At 48.0% G+C, this 27,920-nt stretch overlaps 3 protein-coding genes across 3 annotated transcripts; 2 read left to right on the top strand and 1 right to left on the bottom strand.

The window, feature by feature from the left end:
* The first annotated feature begins 1,120 nt into the window (after positions 1-1,120).
* TGME49_216970 (coronin, putative) lies at positions 1,121-13,368 on the top strand. Its single transcript, XM_002370964.2, has 18 exons — positions 1,121-1,751; positions 2,435-2,526; positions 3,478-3,637; positions 3,961-4,132; positions 4,579-4,656; positions 5,160-5,381; positions 6,135-6,222; positions 7,230-7,336; positions 7,861-8,014; positions 8,358-8,418; positions 8,941-9,047; positions 9,533-9,583; positions 9,992-10,042; positions 10,521-10,571; positions 10,976-11,026; positions 11,419-11,469; positions 11,929-12,201; positions 12,617-13,368. The coding sequence occupies exons 1-18, from the start codon at positions 1,709-1,711 to the stop codon at positions 12,668-12,670; spliced, it is 1,866 nt and encodes a 621-aa protein (XP_002371005.1). The 5' UTR covers positions 1,121-1,708; the 3' UTR covers positions 12,671-13,368.
* Positions 13,266-23,068, bottom strand: TGME49_216980. Its single transcript, XM_018779760.1, has 15 exons — positions 22,279-23,068; positions 21,621-21,738; positions 20,968-21,089; positions 20,193-20,280; positions 19,519-19,625; positions 18,941-19,027; positions 18,147-18,216; positions 17,563-17,627; positions 16,646-16,880; positions 15,978-16,174; positions 15,551-15,698; positions 14,956-15,085; positions 14,544-14,620; positions 14,195-14,256; positions 13,266-13,798 (listed from the first exon to the last, which is right to left on the bottom strand). The coding sequence occupies exons 1-15, from the start codon at positions 22,372-22,374 to the stop codon at positions 13,730-13,732; spliced, it is 1,671 nt and encodes a 556-aa protein (XP_018635274.1). The 5' UTR covers positions 22,375-23,068; the 3' UTR covers positions 13,266-13,729.
* A 202-nt stretch (positions 23,069-23,270) lies between these two features.
* Positions 23,271-27,920, top strand: TGME49_216990 (LysM domain-containing protein). Its single transcript, XM_002370966.2, has 3 exons — positions 23,271-25,228; positions 25,729-25,886; positions 26,284-27,920. Exons 1-3 carry the CDS (start codon positions 24,428-24,430, stop codon positions 26,693-26,695), a joined length of 1,371 nt encoding a protein of 456 aa, XP_002371007.1. The 5' UTR covers positions 23,271-24,427; the 3' UTR covers positions 26,696-27,920.

Below are 27,920 nucleotides of genomic sequence, written 5' to 3'. Positions count from 1 at the left end.
TGTAATGTAGCGAGATGGGACGTGGAAATAGCACCTCAGTGTTTGGTGCGACAGCATTCGAACTTCCGGACTCGGCATTCCTCAGCACAAGCCGTTAGCGCTATTAGTCTAGGCAACAAAATCGCGTGACTGCCGACAGGATCTTGCGCAAACTGCTGCGGCTCATTGGTTGTTTATAGAAACCTATGAATCCCGTTTTACGGCGTGCACCACAGAGTCTGGCTTACTGATTTGGATTTTGATAGTCTTTGTTTACCGGATCCAAGTTCTCCTGCGCTAGCAGAGCACGCCTTCGCTGTGTTTACTTGTATTCTCGTTCGCCTTGCCTGAGGGCATTCTGCAGTGTCGAAAATAGCAACTCTACACCAATACTTGCAAGAACCACTTCCCCTACGACATGTGCTGGACTCTATACGGCTAACTGCACATTTCGGTTGCCTGTAATCTCGTGGCTGCACGCGGCTACCCATATAATGCCTTCAATGTATGGTACTCATAGATACACGCGAACGTAAAATACAAAACAGCCTTCATGCAAAAGCACACAGAAGCAAATTAAAATACAGACTAATGGCTGTCGGCGTGCATGTTGAGCAGCAGCTTGTCTTTCGATCCGCTACGTACATTTGTGCGCTAGACGGCTTCTTCCTGATAATAAGTCCGTGTTCTCTTCCACATAACCAAACCGACGACCGTAAATACAGTGGCTTGGAGGCAGGAAACCGTTTTCCTGAGGTTTCCTCCGTAGAAAAACACAAGAGACTCTACTAGAGCCTACACGCCACTCTTTCAACCCTAGGTGAAATTGCGGCTTGAAGAGAGGTTGTAAGCGGTCATAGAGGTACTCAGAACCTGGGTAAGAAGGGGACCCTTCTGTGTCAAAGCAGTGAATGCCAGAGGCATACTATCGCCCCAAAGCCTGAAAAAAACGCAGTGGAGACAAACATTTGGTCGCAGTTTCCCGTCCTGCTTCCATGTTCTGCGACTAACTGCCGTGCTTGGCCTCCGATGGGCGCGGTAAGCTGCCTATGCTTATTTCCCTTCGCTGCAGCATGCGTTCGTTGGCTTGCTAATGAATGAGGAGCTCGAGAGACTCGAGCCGGTTGTCTCTGAAACACCTCCAATGCTGTACTTTATTCAGAAGAGAGATGTTTGCCCAGTTCCTTTTTTTTCTGTGTAGTGTCTTCCCTGCGCGTTCTGCAGCGCTCCCTCGTCTCCAACCGCTGTCGGATTGGCTTGTCCTTTTGCCGACAGCGTCGCGCCAGCAGTCGATTTTTTCGTTTTTTTCCCGTGTGTCACCGCTTTCTCATGTTTGCAATCGGACAGCTGTACAGGGGGATCTCTGTTCCACGCAGGGTGTCGACAAGTGAGGAACGACATTCCGACATTCGAATCTGTAGATTTCGTGGTGTCCCGTCTCTCTTCGGTGTAGCGCCGTTGAAGCAGCTGTGCGGAAGCCCTCACAAGGTTTCCAAGCGAAGTTGCCATGCACATGTGCATCGAAAGCGACATTTCTTTCGTTTTTTTTCAGTTCCACAATCCCGTGTTATCCGTCCCCTAAGAATCTCTCTGAGGACTCTTGAGGGCGATTTCTGCTAATGCGCTGACGACGACTGCGGTAACGTAAACCCGTCGATCTCTGCCGACGAGGCCTCTGTCCACAGTCTTCTTTTTTCGTTTTCTTCCCCCTGTTTTCTTTTGCCGCAAAATGGCTGACGCGGTCGACGTTCCCCTGATCAAGAACCTCTACGGTGAGTCTCCGTTTCTGCTCTATCACCGAGGAAAACACACAGCAAGGGTTCGGCGGTTCTCCCGTGCAACAAGCGACACTCACCACAGTGACCGGTTTCGAAGTACCGTTGTGCATTTCATGACCATCGTGTCAAATGCCTTCAGCATAGTGGGACTCAGGGTGTATTTAAAGATCCAACAAGTACGAAATGTACAAATGCCGTTCACTTTGAAGTCTGTTGCCTCGTGTTTGTACGGGGCACTTTGGTCTGTCTACCTGCAGTAGCAATGATGGATTTGATAGTGGACTATTTCTTTCTTTAGCAAGAGGCCGGATCGAATGATGCTTGTCATGTTCCTTGTATCTATTTCTCGCTGTTCGTACCACTGGTAAATAATGCCAGACACGAGTCTTAGAACGCAACCGACGTGAAGTAACTTCAATATGTCGTACGATCTTGCAGTCCAACACATTGAGCGACAAGCTTGGATTGTGTGTGGAGGCTTGGACAGTTATTGATGGTTCGATTTTCAGAGGGAGGGAACAACGTCCACCTGCCCTAAAAACAAATGTGTAAACACCCGTGATTGTGGCACCGGGTACCCGTGTGTGGGCTGCACAAAACATGGAGCTGCTTTTTCTCCATTGAAATGGCACCGCTTTCTTGATGAATTGCCGGCTCCACCTGTATTGTGTGTGCAGCTGAGGCGTGGAAGCAGCAGTACTCTGATCTTCGGCTGTCGACTAAACAGACCGAGTCGTGCGGCCTCGCCGCAAACACCGAGTACATTGCGGTGAGTCAGGTCATTCGCCCCTTCTAGGATTCTCCGGCCACCAAGAACAGCGCGCTCCAACTCACCAGCAGCCTCCGAATATAGAATCGTCAGCTCGGACTTACTTTTTCTATTAGAAAGGAATTCAGTTCTAAAATTACTTGTCTGATACACTGATCTAACGTTTTCATTAACTCGTCTGTTTTCACGTAACTTAATATTATTAAATTGAATCCAATCTCATTTCCGATCGAGATATGTTTTGAAATCTACAGATACATGGGTTTTATGTTAATGGAAAGTCCACTGTCCGGCTGAGACCCCCGCCGAACTCAACACAGATTCTTTGAGTCACCAACACAGACCACTGCGCTCTGTGAAGATCGTGGAGACCTTCCAGAAAGACCTTGACATCACAGTGACTCCAGGACATATTCCTTGCGATCGAACTGCAGTTTTATTCCATGTCGATACACGCAGATATTCGTTTACAAAACCGTTTTTTCTTCAGTTTTCCACCGGACCCGGTGCGAGTGTGCACGCCCGACCAACATGGGACAGAAAACCACGTCCGCCCCACCTGGAAACTTCTATAGATCACATCCTTGTGGACCGACATGGATCTTTTGGTGTCGGGAGAACTGTTGAAGCGCCGCGACAGATTTTCTTTTCTCCCCTCACTTTCGCTTTTCCTTTCGTTCACTGCGTCTCGGCACCTGCGTAGTAACTGGATGGCAGCTATTCACGGATTCCTTTGACAAGGAGGCTAAGACATCAAGTTCGAGTTTCTGCTGGAGATAACAGTGACTTAAAACCACCACAGTCGTGCTTGCTTCCACACACTCGTGTTTTCTTCGCGTTGGAGGACCTCCAGACTGACGCCGGTGCGAACTCACTGGCGGGGGTGCATGGAAATCTCGAATGCAAAGAGCCATGCCTGGCGATGGCGTTTTGGTTCTGTCTGTGCGTCAGGCACCCTGGGATGTTGGTGGTGGTGGTGTCTTGGGGATTCTGCGTCTCGCGGATATTGGACGGAATCCAGCGGTGGCCAAGATCAAAGGTCACACAGCTTCCATTCAAGACACAAATTTCAGTCCTTTCCACCGCGACATTCTTGCGACGGCATGCGAAGGTAGGCCGCACCACGGAAGCCGTGGATCGAACTCTCGTCGGTCTGGCACTCGTTCATGACCTGGAGGAACCGTTTTCATCCCTGATGTGTGTATGGGCGTATCTGTGAGGACAAGACGCGGCTCTTTCTGTTCAGCAGCGAGTCTGCAGACTGCTAAGTGTTTGCTGGCGGTAGTTATGCATGTCTCTGCTGTGGCCCGGCGAAGAATTTCGCCGACCAACCGGTTCTGAGAGAGGAGCCGAACCAGCTTCGAGAGAGCTTCTGCACCTCTTTGTAGCGAGACAAAACAACACAGTCGACAGTTCTTTCATCTGCTTTTTCAGACACGATCGTTCGCATCTGGCAACTGCCTGAGGAAGTCACGGGGACAACTGAACTGAAAGAGCCGATCGCGACCCTAACCGGAGCGCTGAAGAAGGTTCTTTCTGCCGAATGGAATCCCGCAGTCTCTGGAATCCTTGCGAGCGGCTGCTTTGACGGCACAGTCGCTTTTTGGTGAGGCTCCGAAGTCGATCTCTGTGTCGATTTACCTCGTTTCTCTTCGTCCTACACACATCTGTGGGTCGCTCTACAAGAATACTCGGATCCTCCTCTCCAGTTTTTTCCATCTTCATTTTCCCCTATTTCTTCATGGCTCTCCGCTCTCTTCCCACCCGTCTCTAGGGTGCGTTTGGGTCCTTCTTTTGTCGACCCGGTCATCCACTCTTTTGTGATGGTGCAGAAGAGATGCATGCAAATGTGGATGGAGCCGTAGCTGCACGTCTGTTTCTCTCTCCCCTACACATGAGTTCAGTCACGAACTTATGAGTATAGATGAATCCATTTTTAAATCTTCGTTTACTCTGGTATGCATTGGCAAGGTAACAAATTTTGGCTGTCGCCAGACAAGACAAAGGTGAATGTCGTGGTGTACAACTGGCCTCTTGTTTTCCAATATGCAGGAATGTGGAAAAAAATGAGAATTTTGCATCGGTGAAGTTCCAGGAGTCTCTCCTCAGCGCCAAGTGGAGCTGGAAAGGGTACGTCTTTGCAATTTTCACTGTGCACAAGGTCTGCGAGGTAGACCTCGTTCCGCCTGTATCTTTCTCTCTCTCTCTGTCCCTATCGGTGTGTGGAGAAGCTCCCGCGACTTCGCGTGCAGATACGCGTGTAAGTCACAGTCCCTCAGAGTGTCGCCTGTGCCATCTAGCGTCGTACTCTCTGAAAGCCTTGCTCATGTCGGTCTCAAACAAAGGAGTCTCTCTGATTATGGTTATATAAATGCACACATGCACAGATGAACATACTTGTATCATATATATATATATATTTATTTATATATATATGTATTTTTATATGTATATGTATATGTATGTCTTGTTTAGATATTAATACACACCTATATATTAGAGTAGGGAGTGACAGACATTTGCCTTGTGTGGCTGTCGGAGGCACATGCGTACGTGGATGTTTTGTAGGAGTCCGCACTGTTCGGCCTGCGTTTTTTGACACCGTCTGTAGGTTTCTGTTTTCGTTTGCCCAGAGACTTGCTTGCATGCACGACGAAGGACAAGGCACTGAACATCGTTGATCCCCGAGCTGCGCAGGTCGTCGGCTCCGTCGCATGTCACGATGGATCGAAGGCATGCAAGTGCACTTGGATTGACGGCCTCGCTGGCAGAGACGGACATGTTTTCACCACTGGATTTGGCAAGATGCAAGAAAGGGAAATGGCTATCTGGGACACAAGAAAGTTCGACAAACCGTACGCATCACAAAGAGACTCGATCCGCTTCCCTCAGATCCCCTGTTCACAGCCGTCTGCGGAAATCGAGTTTTGGAGACACACGCGCTTCTCTAGCCATTTCGCTGCATCGATACAGGCGTCTGACCTCGGTAGCCTACATCTACCGATATCATCTATATTTGTGCATCTGTCTACATCTACTACCGATCTAGACCCGCACCTATCCAGATCCATCTCTCTTTCTGTCTTTCTATCTACCTAGATCTGTCGTTCTACCTATGTAGATCCATCTGCGTTTATAGCTTTCTATCTGCCTAGATGTGCCTCTCCAGATCGATTATCCAGATCCAAGTATCTCTGTGTATCTGTCGTTCTATCTATCTATCTGTCTATCTATCTATCTAGATCTGCCTCTCAATCTAGATCTCTCAATCATTGCAGGTACCCCATTGTCCATTTTCTGTATCCGTACGCATGCATGTGTACATCCAGGCAACCCTCCAATGTGAAAACATGTGCAAATGCAGACCTTCTTGGATTCGTCGAATTTGGGGAAGTCGATTTCTTCGTTTGGTGTCACAGAAGCGGTGTTTTTGTCCTTGCGTGCGAACGCATTGGATTCGATCGTCGCACAGGCGACGAAGTTGCTTGCTTCTTCATTCCTTTGTGAGACCGTTCCGGTCGCGAGGTTGCCGCTGACCAGTGCTTCTGAGAAGACGTTCTTGACTTTCCACATGATTCATTCCCCGCTTCCGCGTGCATGCGCTGCAGAGTCTACCACGCAGAAATTGACCGCGGTTCCTCTCCCCTGTATCCGATTTTCGACGAGACAACTGGCATGCTCTACGTCTGCGGCAAGGTACGTTTAGTCTCCGAGAAAAAAAACGCCTCAATCGTCGACAACTCTTTTGTAATGTATCCGAGTGCCATTTTCGGCCGTTCGTAAGTGGACCAGTCTTCTTGCAAAAAATAAGTAGGCTCGGCTGCTGGAACTCCCGCAGTCCGTACGGACTATAAATCAGCTTGTTTTCCTGGAGTAAGTTCTAAATCCGTCAAGAGACAATCGATCACGCTTCGCGTTGATGGGTCACTGAGATCGACGTTTATCCAAGTTTAACTCATGGCTCCTGAAACGCTTCCCCAAATCTATCGGCTGCGCTCCATCCGATCCGCAACTTCGAGTGGCTAGTGGAGAGAGACGAGAGACGCATGCGGTGCGTGGAGAATTGCATGCGGTGGGAATTGGAAGGAACTGGGGGATTGTCCGGAACAGACTTTTCCCTCAGGCACACGCCGAGACAAGTCAATATTTTGTCAAGCGGCTCGTCCGGGGAAAAGGTTCCTAGTTGAAATCCAATCTGTTATATGCAGTGAAAGTTCCTTGTGAGAGAGTACGATTCATCGCCGAGGTTGAGATTTCCAGAAACGAAGAAATCTTCGCTCATGCATCGTGCTTCTCAGTGGCAGCAGTGCCATGCCCTTTTTCATGTTTGTAAAACTGTTCCGTTCTTCGAGAGGTGAGGATTCGTCGATTCGCAGAGTAGAGCTCTTTGCTTTTCTATCCGTCCTTCTCTGCATATCTGATGTTATCGCTGTAGCAACTCATATAAAATGTGTATGTGGATACGTAGTTCTATCGTGTGGAGGTATCTACGTATCAGCTTACACTTCTCTCCATATATATATATATATATTTATATATATATTTATATATATATATATTTATTCCTATTTCGTGAGCAGGTATTTGCTTTATCTGTGTTTCGCAGTATCTGACCGCGTGCTTAGATGTTGTTTTCGTGTCTCTTTCTGATTTCACGAGGAGGGATTTTCCGCTGACAGTGTGCGATTTTCTCGCTTTTTCAGGGTGACTCTTCATGCCGGTATTACCAGTACCACGGGGGCACCTTGCGATCGGTCGACGCCTACAGATCCAGCGTTCCCATCAAGAACTTTTGCTTCATTCCCAAGCTGTAAGGTTTTTCACATTCTTTCCTTCCTCTGCGAGATCGCAGATATAAAAAACAAATTTCTCGTTTTTCTTCGCTGCTTCGGCGGACCTGGGCGTTGCGAGAGAGGCGCAAGCGTCTTCTCCTCAACACCAGCCTCTTTCCACGGCAGACGCGCGCACCGACTGATCCGTTGATAAGCCGAAGACATGAAGTGCAGGCCGACATGTGAACCTTTGCACTCACCTCTCCGGGTGCCGATCCACGCATGCGTCCGTGAAAATGTTCGAATAAGCAGGGCAAAGTTTCTACCTCTCTGCAACTGTCCTGGGCGGCCGGCTGCAACACACATATGTGCATGACAGTCTGAACTTATCTGTAGATGCATATGATTTTCCAAAAGTATATACGTAGATATACATACGTATATATATTTATATTCATTTATATATATATATATATATATATAAGTTTTAGGGGCAAGCAGCGAACCTGTGTGGAGAACGAGATGGATTTTTTTCAGTTTTCCCTGTTTTTCTGTCGCGTAGGGCTGTCGACCAAATGCGTGCAGAGATCGGCCGCATGCTGAAGCAGGAAAACGGCAATGTTCTCCAGCCGATCTCGTTCATCGTCCCCAGAAAAAATCAGGATGTCTTCCAAGCCGATCTGTACCCTCCTGCTCCCGATGTTGAACCTTCCATGGTAGGCCGCTGGTCTCTAAAAACAAAAATAAGGGAACTTTTCCGACCATCAAATATATATACATATATATATATATCCTACAGGTACATGCAGATACACATATCCTTGGTTATGCATATATATATATATATATTTGTTTATATATCCATATAAATGTATATATATATATATGTATATATACACATGTAAATATGTTTATGGGTGTCAGTAGGATGTAGAGGTCGACAGGTCCTTTCCCCAGGCGTCGCTCTGGTTTAGAGTTTCCAGTGTCAGCTTGAGGAAAGGAGTTTTTTTCGTGCATGCATCGGGCAGTTTTTGACTGCATGCAAATTCTTTTGTTCAGACCGCCGAGGAATGGTTCAAGGGCGAGAACAAGGCGATTCGAAGGCGATCGGTGAAACCCGGTGAGAAATCAAAGAAAATATTTCTCACGACACTTCCGCCTACACAAACGCTCGTCGTCTCCACCACACTGGGTGAAATGTTGCAGTAAATTCATATATCTATCTGTATCTCTATATATATCTATATCTCTATATATCTATATCTATATATCTATATCTATATATATATATATATACATGTATACGTATATACATGTATATGCGTCCGTGCTGGTAGTTGAGTACCTGCAGAAAGCTGTACGTACAGGTGTACGTCTGCATGTCGTTCTTCGTCGAGACGATGCTTTCTTCTGCCTGTACATCCCCATATACATTCACAGTTTTCGTAGATGTACCTGCATATGCATAGTTCATGCCTTTGTGTAGGGGCGTCGTTGAAGTCGCTTGTGAGAGGCGACTTTGTTTTTTTCTCAGATTTGACACTGCAGTGGCATCTCTTTCAGAGAAGCTTCCACGCTGTGTTCTATTCCAGCTGTGGCGGCTCTCCCGGTTTTCCTCGTTTTCCTCGTTTTTGCTTTTCAGGCGACGTCGTCTCTGCCCAGCCAAGACGCATGACAGTCGACACTGCGTGTGTCGCCGCTGTCGCGCAAGCACACGGTGCCGCTGCAGATTCGCAGGCTCTCCAAGAAGTATGTTTTTGTAGAAAAAAAACCGAAAATATGCATCTTCCACAAATGTAGATGTACACATTTCGTCTAAACTTACCTGTGGCTCTATGTAGGTGCAGACACATATATCCGCGAATCGATCTCTCTTTCCACGTCAACATTTCTGTCTACGGTTGTGGATGAACGTTTATGACTGTCTGATCCGATTTCGCTGCTCGCGTATCTGTCTCGAGACGTATTGACATCCCTATCTCCGTCTTGTACACACCTATCTGTACTTGCATCCATGTCTCATTCTCTGTTTCTGTTTCTTCGTATCAATATCAAAATACATGTGCCTGCATGTATACTTGCGTAGACATGTGCATTTGCCTGCGTACCGCGCAACGCGTTTTGCTGTACTATGGTCTGCAGCGCTGAGAAGAAAGCCATTTCGCTTTAACTCCTGGATTTCAGGAAACGTTTCTCGTCTGCATCTTCGCCATTTTTCTGTTTGTGCTGCGCAGCTGCAGTCAGAGGTCGCATCTTTGAAGGCGCAGTTGACGGAGTTGGACCGCGTAAGAAGCCATGGACATTCACCTACCTTTTCTCCTCGGAAAAAAGACGAGATTCTCGACCAAGACACTTGAATCTTCAGACATATTTCAACACACTTGCCAGACGTCTTTTCAGAACTCAGAGAACCGTCAGTGGCCATGCAGGGCCGAGCTTTGATGCTTTCCTCCAGGGAGACAGTCTCTGAGAAACGCGTACATCACGAAGCAGAAACTGCTGTAGAGAACACCGATGCTGTGTCTGCATGCATGGGGGGATGCCGGCCAACTCAAATGAAAGTGGATTGCTAGAAGTCGGAAAAGGGGCGGCTGTTCAAATGCCCGTCCGGGGTCAAGACAGAAGGAAATCTGCTGCTTCAGATGTTTCGAAGAGGACTACGTTCGCTGTGAGTGGACTTGCGGTTTTTTCAGCTGCGCAAAGAGAACGAAGAGCTGAAGGCGAATGGCGGGGATACTGCGGCGGTGAGAAATGTCTGCGTAAAGAGACATGCGTCCGTGTATAAGGCGACGAATTGACGCGGCAAGAAAAACCTCGACCAACACACATGTGCTGCGGTGTTTGTCACCATCGGCTGTTTCATTTTTCTCAATTGTCCATGTGCAGTCACTGCACAGAAACCTGAAAACGCATGCGCATGTGTAGGGATGAATGGATACTGCAGAGAGGTGTATGCAGATATATACACATACGTACATCTCTATTATTTGTGTATCAATGTACCTGTATATAGAGTGCTCGGAGTCACTGCAGTGCCGTGGATGCGCATGTACATACATCACTCTTTCTGTATACATATGTGTGTGTACATGGAGATTGTGGACAGAGTGTAGATTGCATAAATCTCTGCGCGAATTCCTACGATCTGACGCCGTTCACCCGTCTCTCCGTTCAGCTGCAGGGTGAATGTCCGTGGTTCCATGTGCCTTCGATTTCCTTCAGCTGCTCCAAGAAAATCAGGAGTTGAAGGCGAATGCCCAAGAGCTTGAAACAGTGAGCGCGCAACCAGAAGATAAGGCGATGAGATGACGTCTCCGACAGACTGTGTTCGCTCAGTGCCGCGTAACCTTTTGTTTCCCCGGCGCTCTCTCTCTATTCCTTTGAAACTTTCCTTCACCGAGAAGCATATGTGTCTATGCGTGCGTATACATGCAGCTAACCGATATACTCTGTGAAGCCACAAATATATATATATATATATATATATATGTATATATATGTATATATATATGTATATGATTATATGCTTGTGTATGTTGACGTATGTACGTCACCTGGCGGTGCTGACATGCATAGACGGCCTTTGTCTCACTTATTAAGGATTATGTGAAATCCTTTGTCCGCAGCGTTTGATTCAAAACATGTCGGATTGCTTTGCTACTTGCTCATTTGCTCAGCTGCGGAAAGAGAACGCGGAGTTGAAGGCGAAGATAAAAGAGCTGTCGGCGGTGAGCGTCGACCCCGAACATAAGCCGACGGGACAACATCTCGGTGCATGTCCTTTTCACCAATTCTCTTGTACTGAGCGTCGAGTTTTCTGTCGCGTAACTCTTCGGCCCCAGTATTAATACCCTTTTGTCCGGAACTTTTTGTAAATACAGAGGTGTGCATTGGGACCTGCGTAGCGTTATGCGTCCGTGTCAATCTGTCGGTAAATGTGAAAGCATGAAAGAGAAGGCGAGCAGCGAAGAGTGGACGTTGCTGCAGCTCTCTCTGGCCAGAAGAGCAGTCTTTTGTGTTTTTGAGAACTAAGCTATCTTTCGGTGCCTCTCGCTTTCTCTGCGTTTTCTCCGAGAAAAATAGAGCCTGCTTCCTTTAATTGCTCTCGGTTTCCCTGCAGCAATCCGCCATGGCAGTGCCAAGTACCTCGGAAGACCCTCAACTGAAAATGGTAAAGTCGAATGAATCATCAAAACTACACAACGAAAACATTTCATATATATATATATATATATGTATAGGTATATATTTGTATATCCGTATGTATGAGGAGTGAATCCCAGTGCCTATGTATGCGTGTCTGAATTTTTCTGTGTTTCTGTTCTGTGAATTTTTGGATCGTCCTACATGTTTTCATGGATTTCCCTGGTTTTTTTCTCCACACGTGGACAAGCCACACACCGTACGAATGCATATGCTTATTGTGCGTGGGCACTGTTATAATACATGTATGCATATATCTATATCTATCTATATATCTATCTATCTATCTATCTATCTATCTATCTATATATATATATATATATATATATATATATGTAGATATATGTAAATGTGTATTGGCTGACTGTGATGAGTTATGAGGTCAGTGAGGAGCGTGGTGGCTTTTTCGAGGTTTTTGATTTTTCAGAGAGTGTCGGAGTTGGCGGAGGCTCTGAGCAACGAAAAGTCGACAACGGCGCAGTTAGAAGCACGATTGAGAGATCTGGAAGGTCGTTTTATTTCTGCGGCGAAGAGCCAGAAGGCGGCAGAACAAGAAGCAGAGACTCTCAAGGAGCGGGTGCAGGAACTGGAGGCGAAAAACCGAGAACTGAAGACTCAGATGGAGCAGGCTCACGGCACTCTCCACCGCGCTGCAACTCTCTCAGGTCTCGACAGCGACATGAAAAACGAGCTGAACGAGGTGAGAAGAAAAGAAAAGACAGAAGCCGACAGAGAAAGGCAGAAGAAGAAAGGGAGAAGAAGGAAGGAGACGAAGGGAGGGAACAAGGCAGAAGAAAGAAAACAAGGAGAAAAGAAGATCTGAAAAAAGAAGCACAGACCTGGAGGCGTGAGAACATGGAGTTGACAGGTCACTGCGCGAAAAGTGCAGGGTGCTCGAGTCGAGTTGAAAAAGGAAAATTTAAAATCAAGCTTCACCACTGAATCCGTAGATCCATGCAGGATACCTACATGTAAACAGGCAGATGCATAAATGTTTGCTTGTGTAGACGAGCATGGAGTGCGTGAAGAGGTAAAGCTTCGATTTGGAGAGTGGAGAAACGGAGAAGGCAGTTGTGCGAAAAGCGGTAGAGTTTCTTTGTGTGACTTTTCTGCAGATGCGAGATTTCTTTCGGGACATTCTTCACCAGGCTCAGGACGAAGCCGCTTGAGCAGCGTTTGCTCGTCGCGTCCGATTTCGCCTTTTTCAGATCTGCATGCGCGCGCAGCCGACTCTGAAAGAACGCGTGGTGCCGTCTGACATTTTGTGTTGTGTGTCTCCTTCTCAACTGCGTCCACGGAAAAAACTGTCAACGCTTTCTCTAAAATTCCACTTGACAGTGATCGAGACCTACATACCCATGTATCTCCATGTGTAATTATATATAAATACAAATATATATATATATATATATATATATATATATATAAGTAAACATGTATATATGTATATATAGTATAGTATATATGGGCATGCATGCTTGGAGATATATTGGTATGTACGCGGCAGGTGGATGCGTGGTTTTCTCGATTTCTGAGCGTCTGGTGAGGTTTATGTACGGCGCGACTGCCGGTCTGGATTCCTGCATTTGTCTTGCATTTGTTGTGCAACTTTCTCGATTCAAAATACTATCTGTGAAAACATCGTTCTAAACTCTCGTTTTTCTTGCGTTCCGAAACCGCTGTCGCAGTCCTCGAAGAAAAAGTCGACAGGGACCCCTCGAGGATCGTTGAGAGGATTCCAAAAGACTCATGATGCACTTGTCTCCACTTATCCAAAAAACTGCATTCAATTCCCTTAACCACAAGCACACAGCTGGATATACATGTTTTAGTGTAGATATAGTTACATATCTGGTTGTATGCATATACATCCATGCAATCGGTATAGGCATGCAGACTGAATATGATTACAACCGTACCTCTCCAGATACATTTGCCTGCTGTTTGTACGGATGTATCCATCTATCTCTCTATACGTATATATATATATATGTACGCATATAGTTATATGAGGATATGTGTACACTTTGAATGTGTGAAACTTTTCCCTTTCTTCTCTCTGTATTCACAATGTTATTTTAAAAAAGATTTATCCAGATACTGGACCGCGGTGACTTCCTGTGGGTCTCGCTGCATGCCGTATGCTCTTCACCGCACTCTGTTGCGCTGCAGATGAGATTCTGCACTTCGCTTTCAATCATGAGCCTCCTTTCTTTGCGTCTTTGAAATTACATTGTTGTTTCTTCTTTGTCGGGGACCGAGTAGAGGAAAGAGGGATACGCAATCACGCCTTTCGACTGCACAAACAGGGCAGAAGCATCATTGGAATTTCCAGATTTCAACACACAAAGAAGAGACACATATCCATGGCTTATGACACACAGGCACATCTCCTAACGTCTTTCTTACGCTACTCACATGCATATATCCATAACATAGGCGTAGTTCCCATTTCTCTTTAAATGCATATATATATATATATATATATGTATATTCCTCAGTGTATCTCTCTCTGTATATATATATATATATATATATGTTTATGTATGTGTATTGGTAGACAGACGTGAATGCATTGACGCGTAGACTGGTTCATGATGATTTGTTTTTCGGAGTGACAAGCTAGACGTTTTCACTTAATTTGTGAGGAAAGGATATTTTCTTCGCGGGGATATATTGGATCTTTTGCTTGCCTTTTCTTGAAGCAAGAGAGCCTCGCCCCCAGGGCTCCAGAGCAGTTTTTGACACTGAAGAGCTGCGAGATGGCAAAATAAGAAGAAACGACGTTTAGACAGAAGTTCGATGAACTGTAACTGCGCAAACTCGCGTTTCTTCTCGCCTCAACAACCGTCGCCTTCCCCCCCTCTCTTCTTCCCTCAGAGTGTGGACGTCACTGTCCGTCTGACCGTTTTTTCGTGTGTGCCGTTCGCTCTCTGTGTTGCGTTCTTCCCCTCGTTGTTTCGTTCTCTTCCTCGTGCGTTCTCCTCTCTTTCTTTACGCCGTTCCCTCTCTGTCTTCCGACTCCTGAGGTCTTATACTCACGTATGGAGAGCTCCGCGACCGACTGCCACCGCGGCGTCCAGAGGAAGAAGCGCGACGCATTCGTCGCTATCGCCAGACTGCGGCAACACGAGAGCCGACGAGCAGGTGGAAAAGTAAAAACCGAGGCCGACGGCTCCACGGCGACAGAGCGAAGAACAGAGGGCAGATGGCGAACGAAACCGAGAAAGAAAGGGAGAAGCAGAAGCGCAGCTACAGCAGGAGGGAAAGGCCGCCGGACGTCGAACGAGACCAACAGCCGGCGAGGTCGGAGTCCAGAGAGGAGCAGAGAGACACAGGGAAACGCAGAAAGAAAGAGACTCTGCTGACAGGAGTGCCTTCTGAGGAACTGACCCAGACTCAAGCGCTCTGCAGGCTGTCCAAGACTTCTTCCGTAGCAACAAGATCCACGTACCAGGCTGTGTCTCCAGAGGCCGCCGGGTGGGGACTCCACGCAAAACTCGTCACAGGCTCCCGATGAAGCGCGAGGCTCACGAGGTCTCCGCTTTGCAGAGACCACAGGAAGATCACACACGGCTGTCTCTCTGAGGAAAAACACACATGAGAAACTGACGCATGTCGAACCGAAACCAGCACTGACTCCAACTTCTTCGTCTTCTTCTCTCGTTCTCTTTCTCTCTTTCTCTAGATCGTCGCTCTCTCTATCTGCCAATGTCTCTCTTCCTCTACTCCTCCCCCTTTCTCCCTCTCGCCTCCGCCTTCTCTCTCTGCCCCTCCACGGTCGCCTCACTCTTCTTCATCGTCCTTCCTTTTTCTCTCTTCTCTCCTTGTTCTCTCTGTCTCTCCTTCTTGTTCTCTCTGTCTCTTCTTCTTGTTCTCTCTGTCTCTCCTTCTTGTTCTCTCTTTCTCTCCTTCTTGTTCTCTCTTTCTCTCCTTCTTGTTCTCTCTGTCTCTCCTTCTTGTTCTCTCTGTCTCTCCTTCTTGTTCTCTCTGTCTCTCCTTCTTGTTCTCTCTTTCTCTCCTTGTTCTCTTTCGCGTGTTTGCCTTGCCATTCTGCGAAGCGACGAACGCCCCGCAGGGACTCAGCAAGGCGCGACAGATGCCGAAGGAAGAATTTTCTTTCCTCGCTTTCGAGCCTCCTGCGCCCGGCGTCCCTGCGCGAGTCTCCAAAAGCGATCCGAGACGCACAGGCGCCGCCTGTAAGAACGAAACGAAGACGCAAAACGTGACGCGTGTATTTACACCCCAATATGTAATTATATATATGAATATATATATGTATGAAAATGTGTATACATATATATATATATATGCATGGATATATATATATATATATATGTGAAAAGCTTTACCCTCTTGTTTCGTTCATATCTCTCGAGATATGAATCTCCGTGACACAGAGGTTCGGAGATGTGTGGATATGAAAAGCAACAGAGGAAAGTTCGCTTTGCGTTGTATCTCCGTGGACAGGCTTACTTTCTCGGTCGGAAGGGTGATGAATGCTTTCGGCAACTTCTTCGCTTCCTCGATTTCTTTCCCTTCTCGGCCTTCTCGATCAGCTCGCGCCTTCTCCTGCGCCACAGTCCTGTTTTCGCTTTCTGTTCGCGACTGGCAACTTCCAGAGGAGTTGTTCTCCTTCTCTTCGCTGGCGTCCTGCCTCTCCTGGAGAGAGACTGCAAAGAAGGCAGAGAACGAGGAGGTGCAAAACAATTCAAAGGCTAGAAAGCAGCGAGTTAAAGGAGACGAGAAAAAGGAAGAAGCAGGCAGAGAAACGAAGAAAAGAAAACGACGGCGAAAGAGAAGAAATAAAGACCAGTGAGGGGGAAGGAGAAGGAGAGAAAACGAGAAGCGCGGAGAACTGCGACAGTCGTCTTCAGGCCATGTTCAACCGCAGAGACGACGTCTGGCTTTTGTGTGTGTGTCGCATCCTCGTGAGTTTTAGAAAGCATGCGCATGCATCTTTATGGCTTCAAAGTGAATTCTTTTTGAGGCTGAAGACCTTGCCCCATCGAAGCGGAACTCCTCACGCTTTCTTTCCCCGACATGACCTGAGGAAAAAAAATTTCAAAGAGAGTCAAATTTTTGCACATTTTCTTTCCGTTGCCTACAGCCTACAAACGCAGTGGGTCCTCAGTGTCGCTTACGCTGTCTGTACACCACAGGGGAGCGGCTTGAACATTCGCATATTTCTCCGTTTTCGCCGCTTTCGCGTTTTTCGCGGTTTCTCTGACTGGAGAAGAGGTCTGCGGGCTGCATGCGCTTCGGAAGGTCATTTGCTTCTTCTCTCACGACGAGGAGGTGAGGCAAGAAAGGCATCCTTTCTCTGTGGTGCAACGGCGGGAAGACTTCTGCCCAGTCCCCGAGAGAGAAAACTCGAATCTGAAGAGAGAGAGAGAAAAACAACTCCACGCCTTCGTCGAGACACGCAAAAGTCACGATAACTCGCCAGCCACGAGCGCTGGTCTCCACACCGATTGCTGAAGAGAGTGATTCACACTGACGTCGCGGATACATCGAAATTCCCTCCAGAACGATCCAGACTTACGCAGATCCATGAACAAATATGCATATGTTTACAAATGCCCAGACGCATACATATGTATGTATATATATATATATATATGTATATATATATATATATATATGTATCGATCACCCCTAAGAAAATGATACACGTAGATGTAGAGTGAGAAACAGATGTACATGTACACACATGAATAGAACAACAGAGAACGATGGGGACAAAGAGAGAAACACGACGACAGAGGGAGCGATGTCAAAAAGCGAATATCAAACGCATTTGAAATATATATATATATATATATATACATATATATAAATGCATGTGTGAAGACCGAGGAACAGTTTAAAAGCCATGCACCGACGTGGATGAGGAATGAGCTGGTTGAAGAGTCGATAGACAAAGTGGAGAGAGACACTGACGGAGAAAGCGCTTCGCGTACGAAGAGCCTTCGGATCGATCGACCTCGTGGTGTCTCGAGTCGCGACTACATGATCAAGTTTTCAACTCCACCATCGTGTTTTCTGTTGCCTGTCTCACCGTTTCGTCGTAGCCAGAGGCGACTAAGAGATTCGCTTTTGCATGCACCTGCAGGTTGCGAAAGCCTGAGTTGCGGCAACACGGGAGCCTCTCAACTCCGAGTGACTTAAAGAAATCAAGAAACGAAATAAAAAGAACGAGGATGCACAGGCACAAGACCGCGACATGCAACGCAACTCGAGAAAACGTTCAGGAACGAACCCACACGAATGCGATGCACAATGAGGTCGAGATTCACAAGAGAACGCAGACGCCCCTCCTGTGCTTCTCGTACCATCGTTGCCGACCAACGCCTGTCGAAGGGAACTTTATATCTCCACTTTCACTACACATGAACGGGTCAATGCACACGAACAAATGTGATTACCAACATGTCTATCTCGCGATCGATCTCCACATATGCACATCTTCACACATATACACATCTGAATAGATCAACATACACTCGCACATGCGTATATGAACATTTGTATCTACACATACAAACATATACATATACATATATATATATATATATATATATGTACATATGTCTATATATATATATATATGTATATATTTGTACATATGTGTGTTGTTCATACCGAGAGACTCGGTCCGCGGTTCGAGCTCGAAGAGCACTTGCCCGCTTATGTGGTAGACCGCCAGGCGAGCCTGCAAAGCATGCGGTTCGAAAACAAATCTGCCTTTCGAGAGTCTGGCATCTCCAACTTGAACGAACCTTTGAAACAACGCTACACTCTCACGCTCTTTCACCAGTTGAGAAGACATTCTCCGGCAAACGCGAAAACACTGAGATCGGAAAAAAGCGAAAACACTGAGATCGGAAAAAAGCAAAAATACTGAGATCGGAAAAAAGCGAAAATACTGAGATCGGAAAAAGCAAAAATACTGAGATCGGAAAAAAGCGAAAATACTGAGATCGGAAAAAAGCGAAAACACTGAGATCGGAAAAAAGCGAAAACACTGAGAAAACACGAGGCGCAAAGACGAAACGCTGAAGCAGGAAACTGAAAACGCGACGAACAGATTTACGTCGAGACACAAACAGAGACACAGACAGATGTACACATAGATACATACAGATATACAAACATATATACATAAATAGATATACAAAGATTTACACATATAGAATATATACAGATATATCTATATATATATATATATATATATAGATAGATAGCTACATAGCTGTACATAGATCTACTCATACTTAGACACCGACATATATATATATATATATATACGGGTGTGCGCATATCTACATGTGAAGCATGCTGTCGTCTCATTTATTTCCAGTTTCGTTTATTTTTAGCTCTGAGCTCTGTTGTTTGTCACTTTTTCGAGCAGTGGCAAAAGGCCCTCGGCAACTTACGAGGAGTGGAGTATCCCAGACGACGAGGGAAGTTTCGCTGGGTGTCCAGAGAAGGCCCTGGAGGTCGTCCGTCTTCACTTGGAAGTCCTGAGAGAATTTGAACATTCCTCAAGACGTTTTGAGGTGAGAAACACAGGAAGTGAAGCGCAGACCGGCAGCAGGAGCAAACGAAAGGGAGGAAGAAGAAGAAGAAAGATCCACTTTGAAGGCGTCGTGTCTGTCGACGTGGATGCATCTTCGTCATCCTTGCTCCTTCAATTTCGCTCCTCTTTCTGCTTCGGTTTCTCCTGACTTCGTTCTCAGAGTGACGAAGACCCGGTCACACACTGCAGTTCCGCTGTCCTACTCTCTCATGCAATTCGAGGTTTCGATTCTCCTAGCAGTCTCTCCGTCTGTCGCCTCGCCTTCCGTTCTTGCTTTTTGCGTCCTTCCCCTCTGATCTTTCCTCTTCGTCCCCTCGTTCCGTCTGTCTGTGCGAGTTTGTGGGGAGGTTTCGAGACGCGGACGTCTCTCCATTTGCTTCTCCCCCAGACTTCACTCCTCAGTTTCTCCACTTCGTTTCGTCGCGGTGGCCTCACTCGCAGCTTGACCCAGTCCTGGGAGACGTGGAAAATCTCGAGGAAGTCCTTGCAGTCGACGCGTGTACATACAGCCCAGAAAGCGCCGCTTGGGCTGAACGCGCGGCCTGCGAAAATGTGCAACGCCGAACTGGAAACGCTTCCTTTTCCGAGCTAGACGGTCGTTCTCAGGTTCACTCATCTCTCCCACAACCGGGAAAGCGTCTCTGCTTAGTCATGTCGAAGAGTCCGACAAATGCTGTCGGCGGTGCGAGCAAGACGAAACGCGAAGGGAGGAAAGCCGTTTCTCGAGACACGCGTCGTTCACTCGGCACTCGTGTATGTCAGTCTCACCCGCCGCCCTCTCTTTCTCTCGACCTTCCCCCTGCACCCTCCTCTCTCTGTTCTTCCCTTTCTGCCTGTCTCTCTCCCGACTCTCCCGCGTTCTCTTTCTCCTTCTGCGTGTCTCTTTGTCCCTCGCCTTCTTCTCTGCGCGCCTCCAAGACCAATCTTCTTCATTCCTCTCGGCGCATCAACAGGCCGTCTCGTTCGCGTCGCGCCGCGCGCGAGAAAGCGAGCGAGGCGAGCGCAGAAGCCTCGCGAACGCATCAGCGACCCCCGCGCGTCCTCAGACCTCGACACTCACGAGTCTCAACACCGACGAATTCGACCATTCCGACGTTCGCTTTCCTCACCTGCCGAGGGGAACTTGGGGCGCATGACGACGAGCCTCAGCGGGTCTTCTGCTGGCGTCGCGCACAGGCTCCATACGGACAGGCGCATCTGCGTAGGTCAGGAAAAAAAAGCGCAGCGCGGCGCAGAGAAAGCTTCGAAAAGTAGTGACACGGGGTGAAACGCCACAGAAAGAAGAAACTCTCGATGTCCACCCTCACGGAAAACTGCCCCCTGTCGCGTCTGGCTGACGGGCAAAAGGAAGAAGGCAACGAGGCCTTCGAACTGGTTGGCTGGCGGACAGGCTCCACTGTGGCTCGCTTCTCAGGCTCTTCTGAACTCTTTTTTGGACTCGAAGAGAAGGTACAGACGGTACAGAGAGACGACGTCTGTGCGTGAGGCGAGCGCGTCTTCTGAGAAGTGGAACTTGAGAAAGAACTTGAAAGAGGAACTCGACTGCGAGAGACGCTGTGCGAGCCTTCGATCCGATTCGCGACGCCTCTCGTCCTGCAGGCTCTGCCCTCAAAGAGGAGGAACAGTCTGAGAGGTGACTCGACAAAGACACCGCTGTAGCATGCACCGCCGCAAACTCCCAGGCAGCGAGTCCGCCTCCAGCGGGACGTCGACGGCCAGGACAGACGCATGCGTGTGAAACGTACAAGGATGCGAGAGTGACAGCAAATGACTTCGTGAAGGATAGAGAAACAAGGCTACCTGTCAGCAATAGGACTCAGAGACTCTCCAGACGTCAGGGAAGAAGGAGACGCCTAAGCCGATGTGCGTCTCCCTTTCGCTCACTCCGCAGTCCGAGGCGGTGACGATGTGCAGAGAATCTGGAGCCCAACTGGCAGCCACGACCGGCAGAAGGCCCTCGTCGATTGCACAGGTCCATTGGCAATCGGAGACAGAAAACACCCGGACTGGAGGCAGAAAAAAAACAAACGGAGACATGAAAGCAAGGGGAAAAAGAAACCCACGCAGCGCTCCCCATACCCTAAATACATACACATACATACATATATATATATATATATATATATATATACATATATATACATATATATACATATATATATATATATATATATATGTATATGCACATATATACATATATACACATAGATATATAAATATATATATACATATACATATATATACATATATATATATGTATATGCACATATATACATATATACACATAGATATATAAATATATATATACATATACATATATATACATATATATACATATATATACATATATATACATATATATACATATATATACATATATATACATATATATACATATATATACATATATATACATATATATACATATATATATATATATATATATATATACATCATGCACGCATTACTGGTGCAATAGGTAATACATATTTATGAAGGATCTTTGCGCGTGAACAAGCAAAGTTGTCGCGACTTGCCTGTGTGATCTGCGAGGAGACAGAGGAAGCGAGAGGAATCGGGCGACCAGAGGAGTTTGATAATTTTTTCGCGTGAGGGGAACAGCTGAGGACTGCTTGGATCAGCGAGAGGTCTCAGCTGAAAAGGAAACCACAATCGTCTGCCGAACTCGAGAACTGCACAGATCTCAAGACCGCCTCGAGGCTCTCTCTTGCGATTTCCCCAAGACTTTCTTCCACACTCGCCACTGAAAAAGGAGACAGGAATTGACCATCTGAAGAAAAGGTCGCCCCTGCGTCACATTTTCGTAGCCTTACTCATGAGGCATCCCTTTTCTTTCTCCCGCGCCTTCACGCATGCGCGCTCGTGTGTGCTCACCGACATGCAAATAAACGCATTTATATCAATAGAATAATAAATAAATAAATATATATATATATATATATATATATATATATGCATATCGGCGTGCGCCTATTTCTGTTAGCATGTATGCATAAATATATATATATATATATGCATGTATATGTAGACGTGTGAGTGCGTCTACAAACATGAATATATATATATATATATATATATATATATGCATCGCATAGGTTTGTCTTTCTTGAGATGAGCCAAGTGAGAAGTTGTGTTTTGTGTCGAATACTTTGTAATTGCGTCGTTCTTGCGGACCTCGACAAGGTGCTCTGTCACGGTGGCGAGGAATTCTCCGTCAGGCGACCAATTCGCGCAGGCGACCTGCGAACGAAATGCGGCGCTGAGCGCCATCGTTGCATGCGCTTCGTCGTCGCTCGATTTCTCTTTCGGGGACGGCGAATGCTCTTCCTCAACGCAGGAGCGAAGTCGTCTCTGAAGCAGCGAACCTGCGAAGCATCGTCGCAGTCGGTGGCTAGACAGAGGAACTCCAGAGTCGCAGCAGAGGGCAAAGACACAGCCAGGAAAGAAGATGCATGCAAAGGAAGAGAAGAAGCAGAGGAAGAGAAGAAGCAGAGTAAAAGGTAAGATGGAAGGAGGAGACACAGCAGAAGAACTGCCTTTCGAGACAAAACGAGACACTTGTGGAGGCAGCGGAGGTCTGGATTCGCAACTTGTGAGGTTAGCCGGATTCGGTCGGTGCCAAATGCTGCTCTGCTCGGTCTGCGAAAAGGAGAGAAGAGGCGGAGGGTGAACGCGGTGGAAGTTCGGAGAGGCTGCAAGGAGACAAGTCTGGAGGAAATCCGGAGAAAGCGCGGCTTGAAGAGTCAAAGAGAGAGCGAAGTATCTTGCTATCCACGTCTCTGTCGCCTCTCACAGTCGCTTGCTAGTAGTTGAATTCTCTGCTTTCTTGAAAAACAGTTTCCAAGTGTGCAGCGCACACCCACTCGAGAAGATGCATGAAAAAAGCGAGAAAAGCGAGAGAGAGAGACAGACAGACGAAGTCGTTTCTCCCAGCGAACCTCGCTGCTCTCAGATGCACTTTCCAAGGTCTCTCCACGCCTTTTCAGAAGGAAACAGGGACGAGGAAACCTCGTCTTGCTTCGCTTCATCTCCAGTTCCGCGCCTCTGCGTCAAGCCGAGACCGCGCCCTGGCCTGGCCTCGCGGCTGCATGCACAACAGCTCAACGCATGTGCCGGAAAGAGAAGACTCGCCATCGCTTGGCGGGAGATAGACAGTTCTGTGTCTTCTTTTTCTTCTCGTTTCTGTTTTTGACTTCACCCGCTTTTCTGACGAAGAGGAGAGAGAGGCGCTCTCCATTTCTCTCTTCTGCCCCCTGCCATGAGAGGCTCTGGCTTCAACGTCGCTTGCAAGCCTGCGCCTCGCGTCCTTCTTCCTCGTTTCTTCTCCCGTACATTTCTCGATCTATGTCGTTTCCTCGGTGGATGCCGGTCGACCTTCCTTCAGCTCTCCGGTACGCTTTCAACCGTCGCCAGCAAGACGAAAGAGAAAGGAAAGTCTTGAATACGTTTTTCCTGCCATGCAATTCTCTTGCGAATCCGGAGGAGAGACGTTTCCCCTCGGCTGGACCTAATACCCAACATCTCCTTTTTCTTTTACTGGACTCGCATGCCGCGCTTTCCTGCATCTCCAACGCCGGTCAGAACGCTCCACGTCGGTCTACCTGCGGAGCTGTCCCTCTCCCAAGCCCTCGCCATATCTCTATCTCCTCAACCTCTCTCTTCACCTCTCTTCATTTCTTCTTTCATTTTTTTCTCCGTTTCATTCTTGGTATCGCTCTTTTCACCTCCTCCTTCCTGTTTCTCGTGATGTCCTCTTCGCAGATGGTGTCTTGATGGCTCGGTTCTCTCGACCTGCTCACAGCTTTTCCTTGCTGTCTGCATGAGCCTCCTTTCGCGGCCGTCTTCCTTGCTGCGCGACTTTGTTTCTTGCTGAAGTTCTCAAGTTTTTCCACTTCTTTGTCTCACGTCGCTGCGCCGTCCGCGGTCGTTCGCTGCGGTGTACAGACACCTACGCGTTTTCTTCTCTCTTCTTCTCGTGGCTGTGCATCGTTTTCGTTTTATTTTTCGACGCAGCAACCTGTTTCTCCTCAACCAGCGGGCGAGTCTTCTCTTCTTCTCGTGCTTGGCCTTTTCTCTCTGGCTCCTCGTCTCCACTCGTACGTGTGTCTTCTCTCTTCTTCTTTTTCTCCTTTGTCTCTTGCTCTCCTTTTTCCTTCTTCTCTCCTTCTCCTTCCGCGTCGCTGTCCGTTCTTCTGGTGCCCTCTGCTTGTCTGTCTTTCTCTTTTTGCCTCCTGCTCGTCCCCGTCTCTCTTCGCGTCTCCCTTTTTCTCCCCCGCTCTCCCCGGCGCCTTTCCATGCTTCTCTCTTCTCCCCTCGCTTCGCGATGACTCTGCGCCAGGTGCTGCCGGCGCGGCGGACCTCCGAGAGCTCGCCGAGTCGACGCGAAGGCGAGTCTTCTCTCCTGCGCGCCGACCGTTTCTCTCGCGCGACTCTCTGCTCCGACGCTCTCTCTGCTTCGCCTCGCTCCTCCGCCTCGTCGGCCGAGCCGTCTGTCCAGACGGATGCCTCCGGCAAGGCCGACGAAAGCGTCCAGTCGAAAAGCCGCTCTCACGTCCACCAGATCCAAGCTGCAGACACTCTGCTCTCGATTGCCCTCCAGTACGACGTACCTGTCTCCCGCCTCATGCTCATCAATCGACTCTCCTCTACGGACATCTGGTTCAAAAACGAACTCATCATTCCCTGCAATCGACAGTGCCCGACAGCCGCGGCGCTGACTTCTTCCTCCGCTCCTTCTTCTTCTCCTCCTCCTCCTTCTTCTTCTTCCGGCTCCGCTGTGAAAGGGGCCAACGCCGGTGCGAGGTCCGAGAGGAACGGCGAGCCGGAGAGGCTCTTCCGAGAGCAACTGCCTCCGTGGTCCCCAGAAAGGCGGAGAGCCGGCGTCGGCGGAGACAGAACGGCAGGTGCAGCCAGCGCGAGAAAGGGGGACTCGGGCAAAAGCGGACGAGTCGCTTCGAGCGCAGACGGAGAAGACAACTGGCACGCCTGCATGCACGCCTGCATGCGCATGCAAGTCCCCGACGATGTGCAAAAATCTGCGCACACAGCCATGATGGTCGAGGCGCTGGTCAGACAGGCAGGCGTCGATCCGAAGCTCGCGCGAGCTCAACTCGCCTTCCGAAATGTAAACAACATGGAAAAGAGAACTGGCAGTCCAGCAGACGTTCGTTCGTTTCACACGCGCCTGACAATTGTTAAGAAGGCGACGCCGCGGTGGTATGGAGACCCGTCGCCTCGCGTCGTCATGCGTCAACAGAAACTGACGAAACTCCCTGCCGTGTCAAATTCTGTGCATGTTGACGCCCTCTGCATGTAAATGTATACATATATATATATACATATACATATATATTTATGTATGTGTACGTCTATTTATAGATGCGTATATTCATATGTACATATATATTTATGCGTAGGTATGAAAATGCAGAGATGCTTCATATTCAGTCATCTGTGTTTGTGAAAAGCAGGTGCATATCTCTGCATGGATTCAAGTGTATATGCGTGGAAATGTCTCTCTCTCTTTCTCTCTGTGCGAGTGCCGTGGTGTGCGTGGATGTGCAGTTGTGTCGACTGGGAGAGGCGAAATGTCTGTCGCGATTTTCCACTTTTTTCTCTTGTTAGGGTGACCCAGACCTCGCGCGCGCCGATTGCTGTTTGCTGAAGCAGTGGCAAGATGAGCTGGATCTGACGCCCGCAGAGATTCTCGCGTATCTCTCTGTCAACGACGGCGACGTTTTTCGCGCTCGCAAGGCAATGGAAGAAGACGTTGCTTGGCACCGGTGAGTTTTCTCGTTTTCTAGAAACCTGCCGACAGCGGCGACGCTTCGGAAAACGACGGCTGAGTTCTCGCTGCCTTCTTTCTCTGTCTGTCTCCTCGTTTCATCCTTCTCTCTGTCTCTTACACTTCGTCTTTCTCTTCGCCTTTCGCGCTCTGTCTCTTCTGTTGGTGTGTGGGTCTCTGTCGCGGCAGCGACGCGATACGCGGAAGAACGTATAGCCCTCTGCAGCTCTCAACAGAGACGCCAGGAAGGCCGGACTTCGCGCGACGCGGGCGTCGAGTCAGATGACAAGGACGAGCATTTTTCCGCTGTGCATGTGATGGCTCCTCCTCTCTGCTCTCCTGTGAAGTCCTTCTTCCCTCTCCTGGCTGCATGCACCTGTGCATGTTTTTCGCAGTGAGCAGGAGGCGGCGCACAGAGCGACGACTAAGGGCAGGAGTTTCAGTTTTTCTGCGTCTTCGCTGTTTAGCACGAGGTCGCTTTTCTCGCCTGCGTCTGCGCGCTACATCAGTTTAGAAGACGAAGGCGCTCTGTCGCCAGTCTCCGAAGAAAGAACCAGTGTGAGAGACTCGGCGATTCTCCCGCGCGTTATTGGAAGAGTGTCAGCCTCACCCAGCACCGCCAGTACGGCGCTCTTCGCGCCTGAAGAAGATGAAGAAGATGTTTCCTTCGCTGCGCCTTTTGCCGCGCCGTCTCTGCGAACGCGCGCCTCGCCTCGACATGCAGGCACCAGTCTTTCTGCTCGAATGCGGCTTCGCTTCGGGGGAACGCGACGCGACCCTGTCGACGTGGAAATGAGGGAACTCTGAAACGAGTGCTCGCTTCGCCTGCCTTCACTGACCTGGCCTGAGAACGCCTACACTGCTCTCTCGCAGAGATACTGTCATACATCTCTACGTGGACAGGCACATATATTCATATATACATATATATACAATTTATATATATATATATATATTTAATATATACATATATATGTATTCATGAATAGGGGTGTTTCACAGTCGCATGAGCACGCATGTGCGTGGACAGGGCACTCGGGAGAAGCAGAACGCAGAGAGGGGGACTTCAACAGCTACAAAGCAGATCTGTACGTTGAGTGAAAGTACAGAACCGACATCATCCAGCATGCAAATGTACGTGTACATGCATACCTATCTTGGTATATATATATATATATATATGTGCGCCTGTAGGCGCATGCATGTCTATCTGTGTCCCTATGTGTCTGCTTTTGTCTCGCCTTCCAGGGTGTGCATGCGCTTCCGGTCCATCCCCAGGGGGAACGTGTACGCTTTTTTGAAAATGTCTTTGTGTGAGTTTCTGTTTTCCTCGCCGAGAGGACTGCATGCGACATGTGTGAGTCTCAAGAAAGCCGACAGTGGCCTGTGTCTGTCCGCCCTCTCCGTTGAGAGAAGCGGACATGAGGAGGCCAGTGCCTTGCTGCTGCTGTTTGTGACGAGCAATGTCAACGCGTTTGTTCCTTTTTCTCGAGCGTCGAGTTCGCCGAGCTTCTGCAGAACCTCCCTTCTTCTCAGTGTGCAGACCGCCGAAAAACGGACATACACGCAAAAGTTCGCATTGAGGTTTTTTTGCATATCTGCATGATGCATGTATACGGGAGGTGAATAATTCATTTGAGTACCTATTCTTCCTCTTTTCCTATACCAGGTAGATCGTGCAACTGCGTATGCGTGTATCTTCTCATATATATATATATATATATATATATATTCATATATAGGTACAGGATATTTGATGTTTTACCGTATAAGCGTCGCTTCTGTCGGCATTTTTTCTGCAAATATGGAAGTGTGTGTGAATGCATGCGCATGCAGTGTTTTTCAAGAGCCGACGGTTTGTCCATGCGGGCGGAAGAATTGCATGTGGGGAGGGAAAAAGACGCTGCATGAGAAAAATGTCTGTGGACGGCAAATCCATCGAACTCATCGATGAAATGCAACATTAGATGATTGGAAAATAGGCATGCAGTCTCGACTGTACGCACGGAAAAGAGACCAATGTTTCGTGCTA

Source organism: Toxoplasma gondii, chromosome XI, assembly GCF_000006565.2.
Source record: "Toxoplasma gondii ME49 chromosome XI, whole genome shotgun sequence".
NCBI classification, from domain to species: domain Eukaryota; phylum Apicomplexa; class Conoidasida; order Eucoccidiorida; family Sarcocystidae; genus Toxoplasma; species Toxoplasma gondii.
Note: the sequence above shows the minus strand (reverse complement) of the source record. Positions and strands in the feature narration are given on the sequence as shown.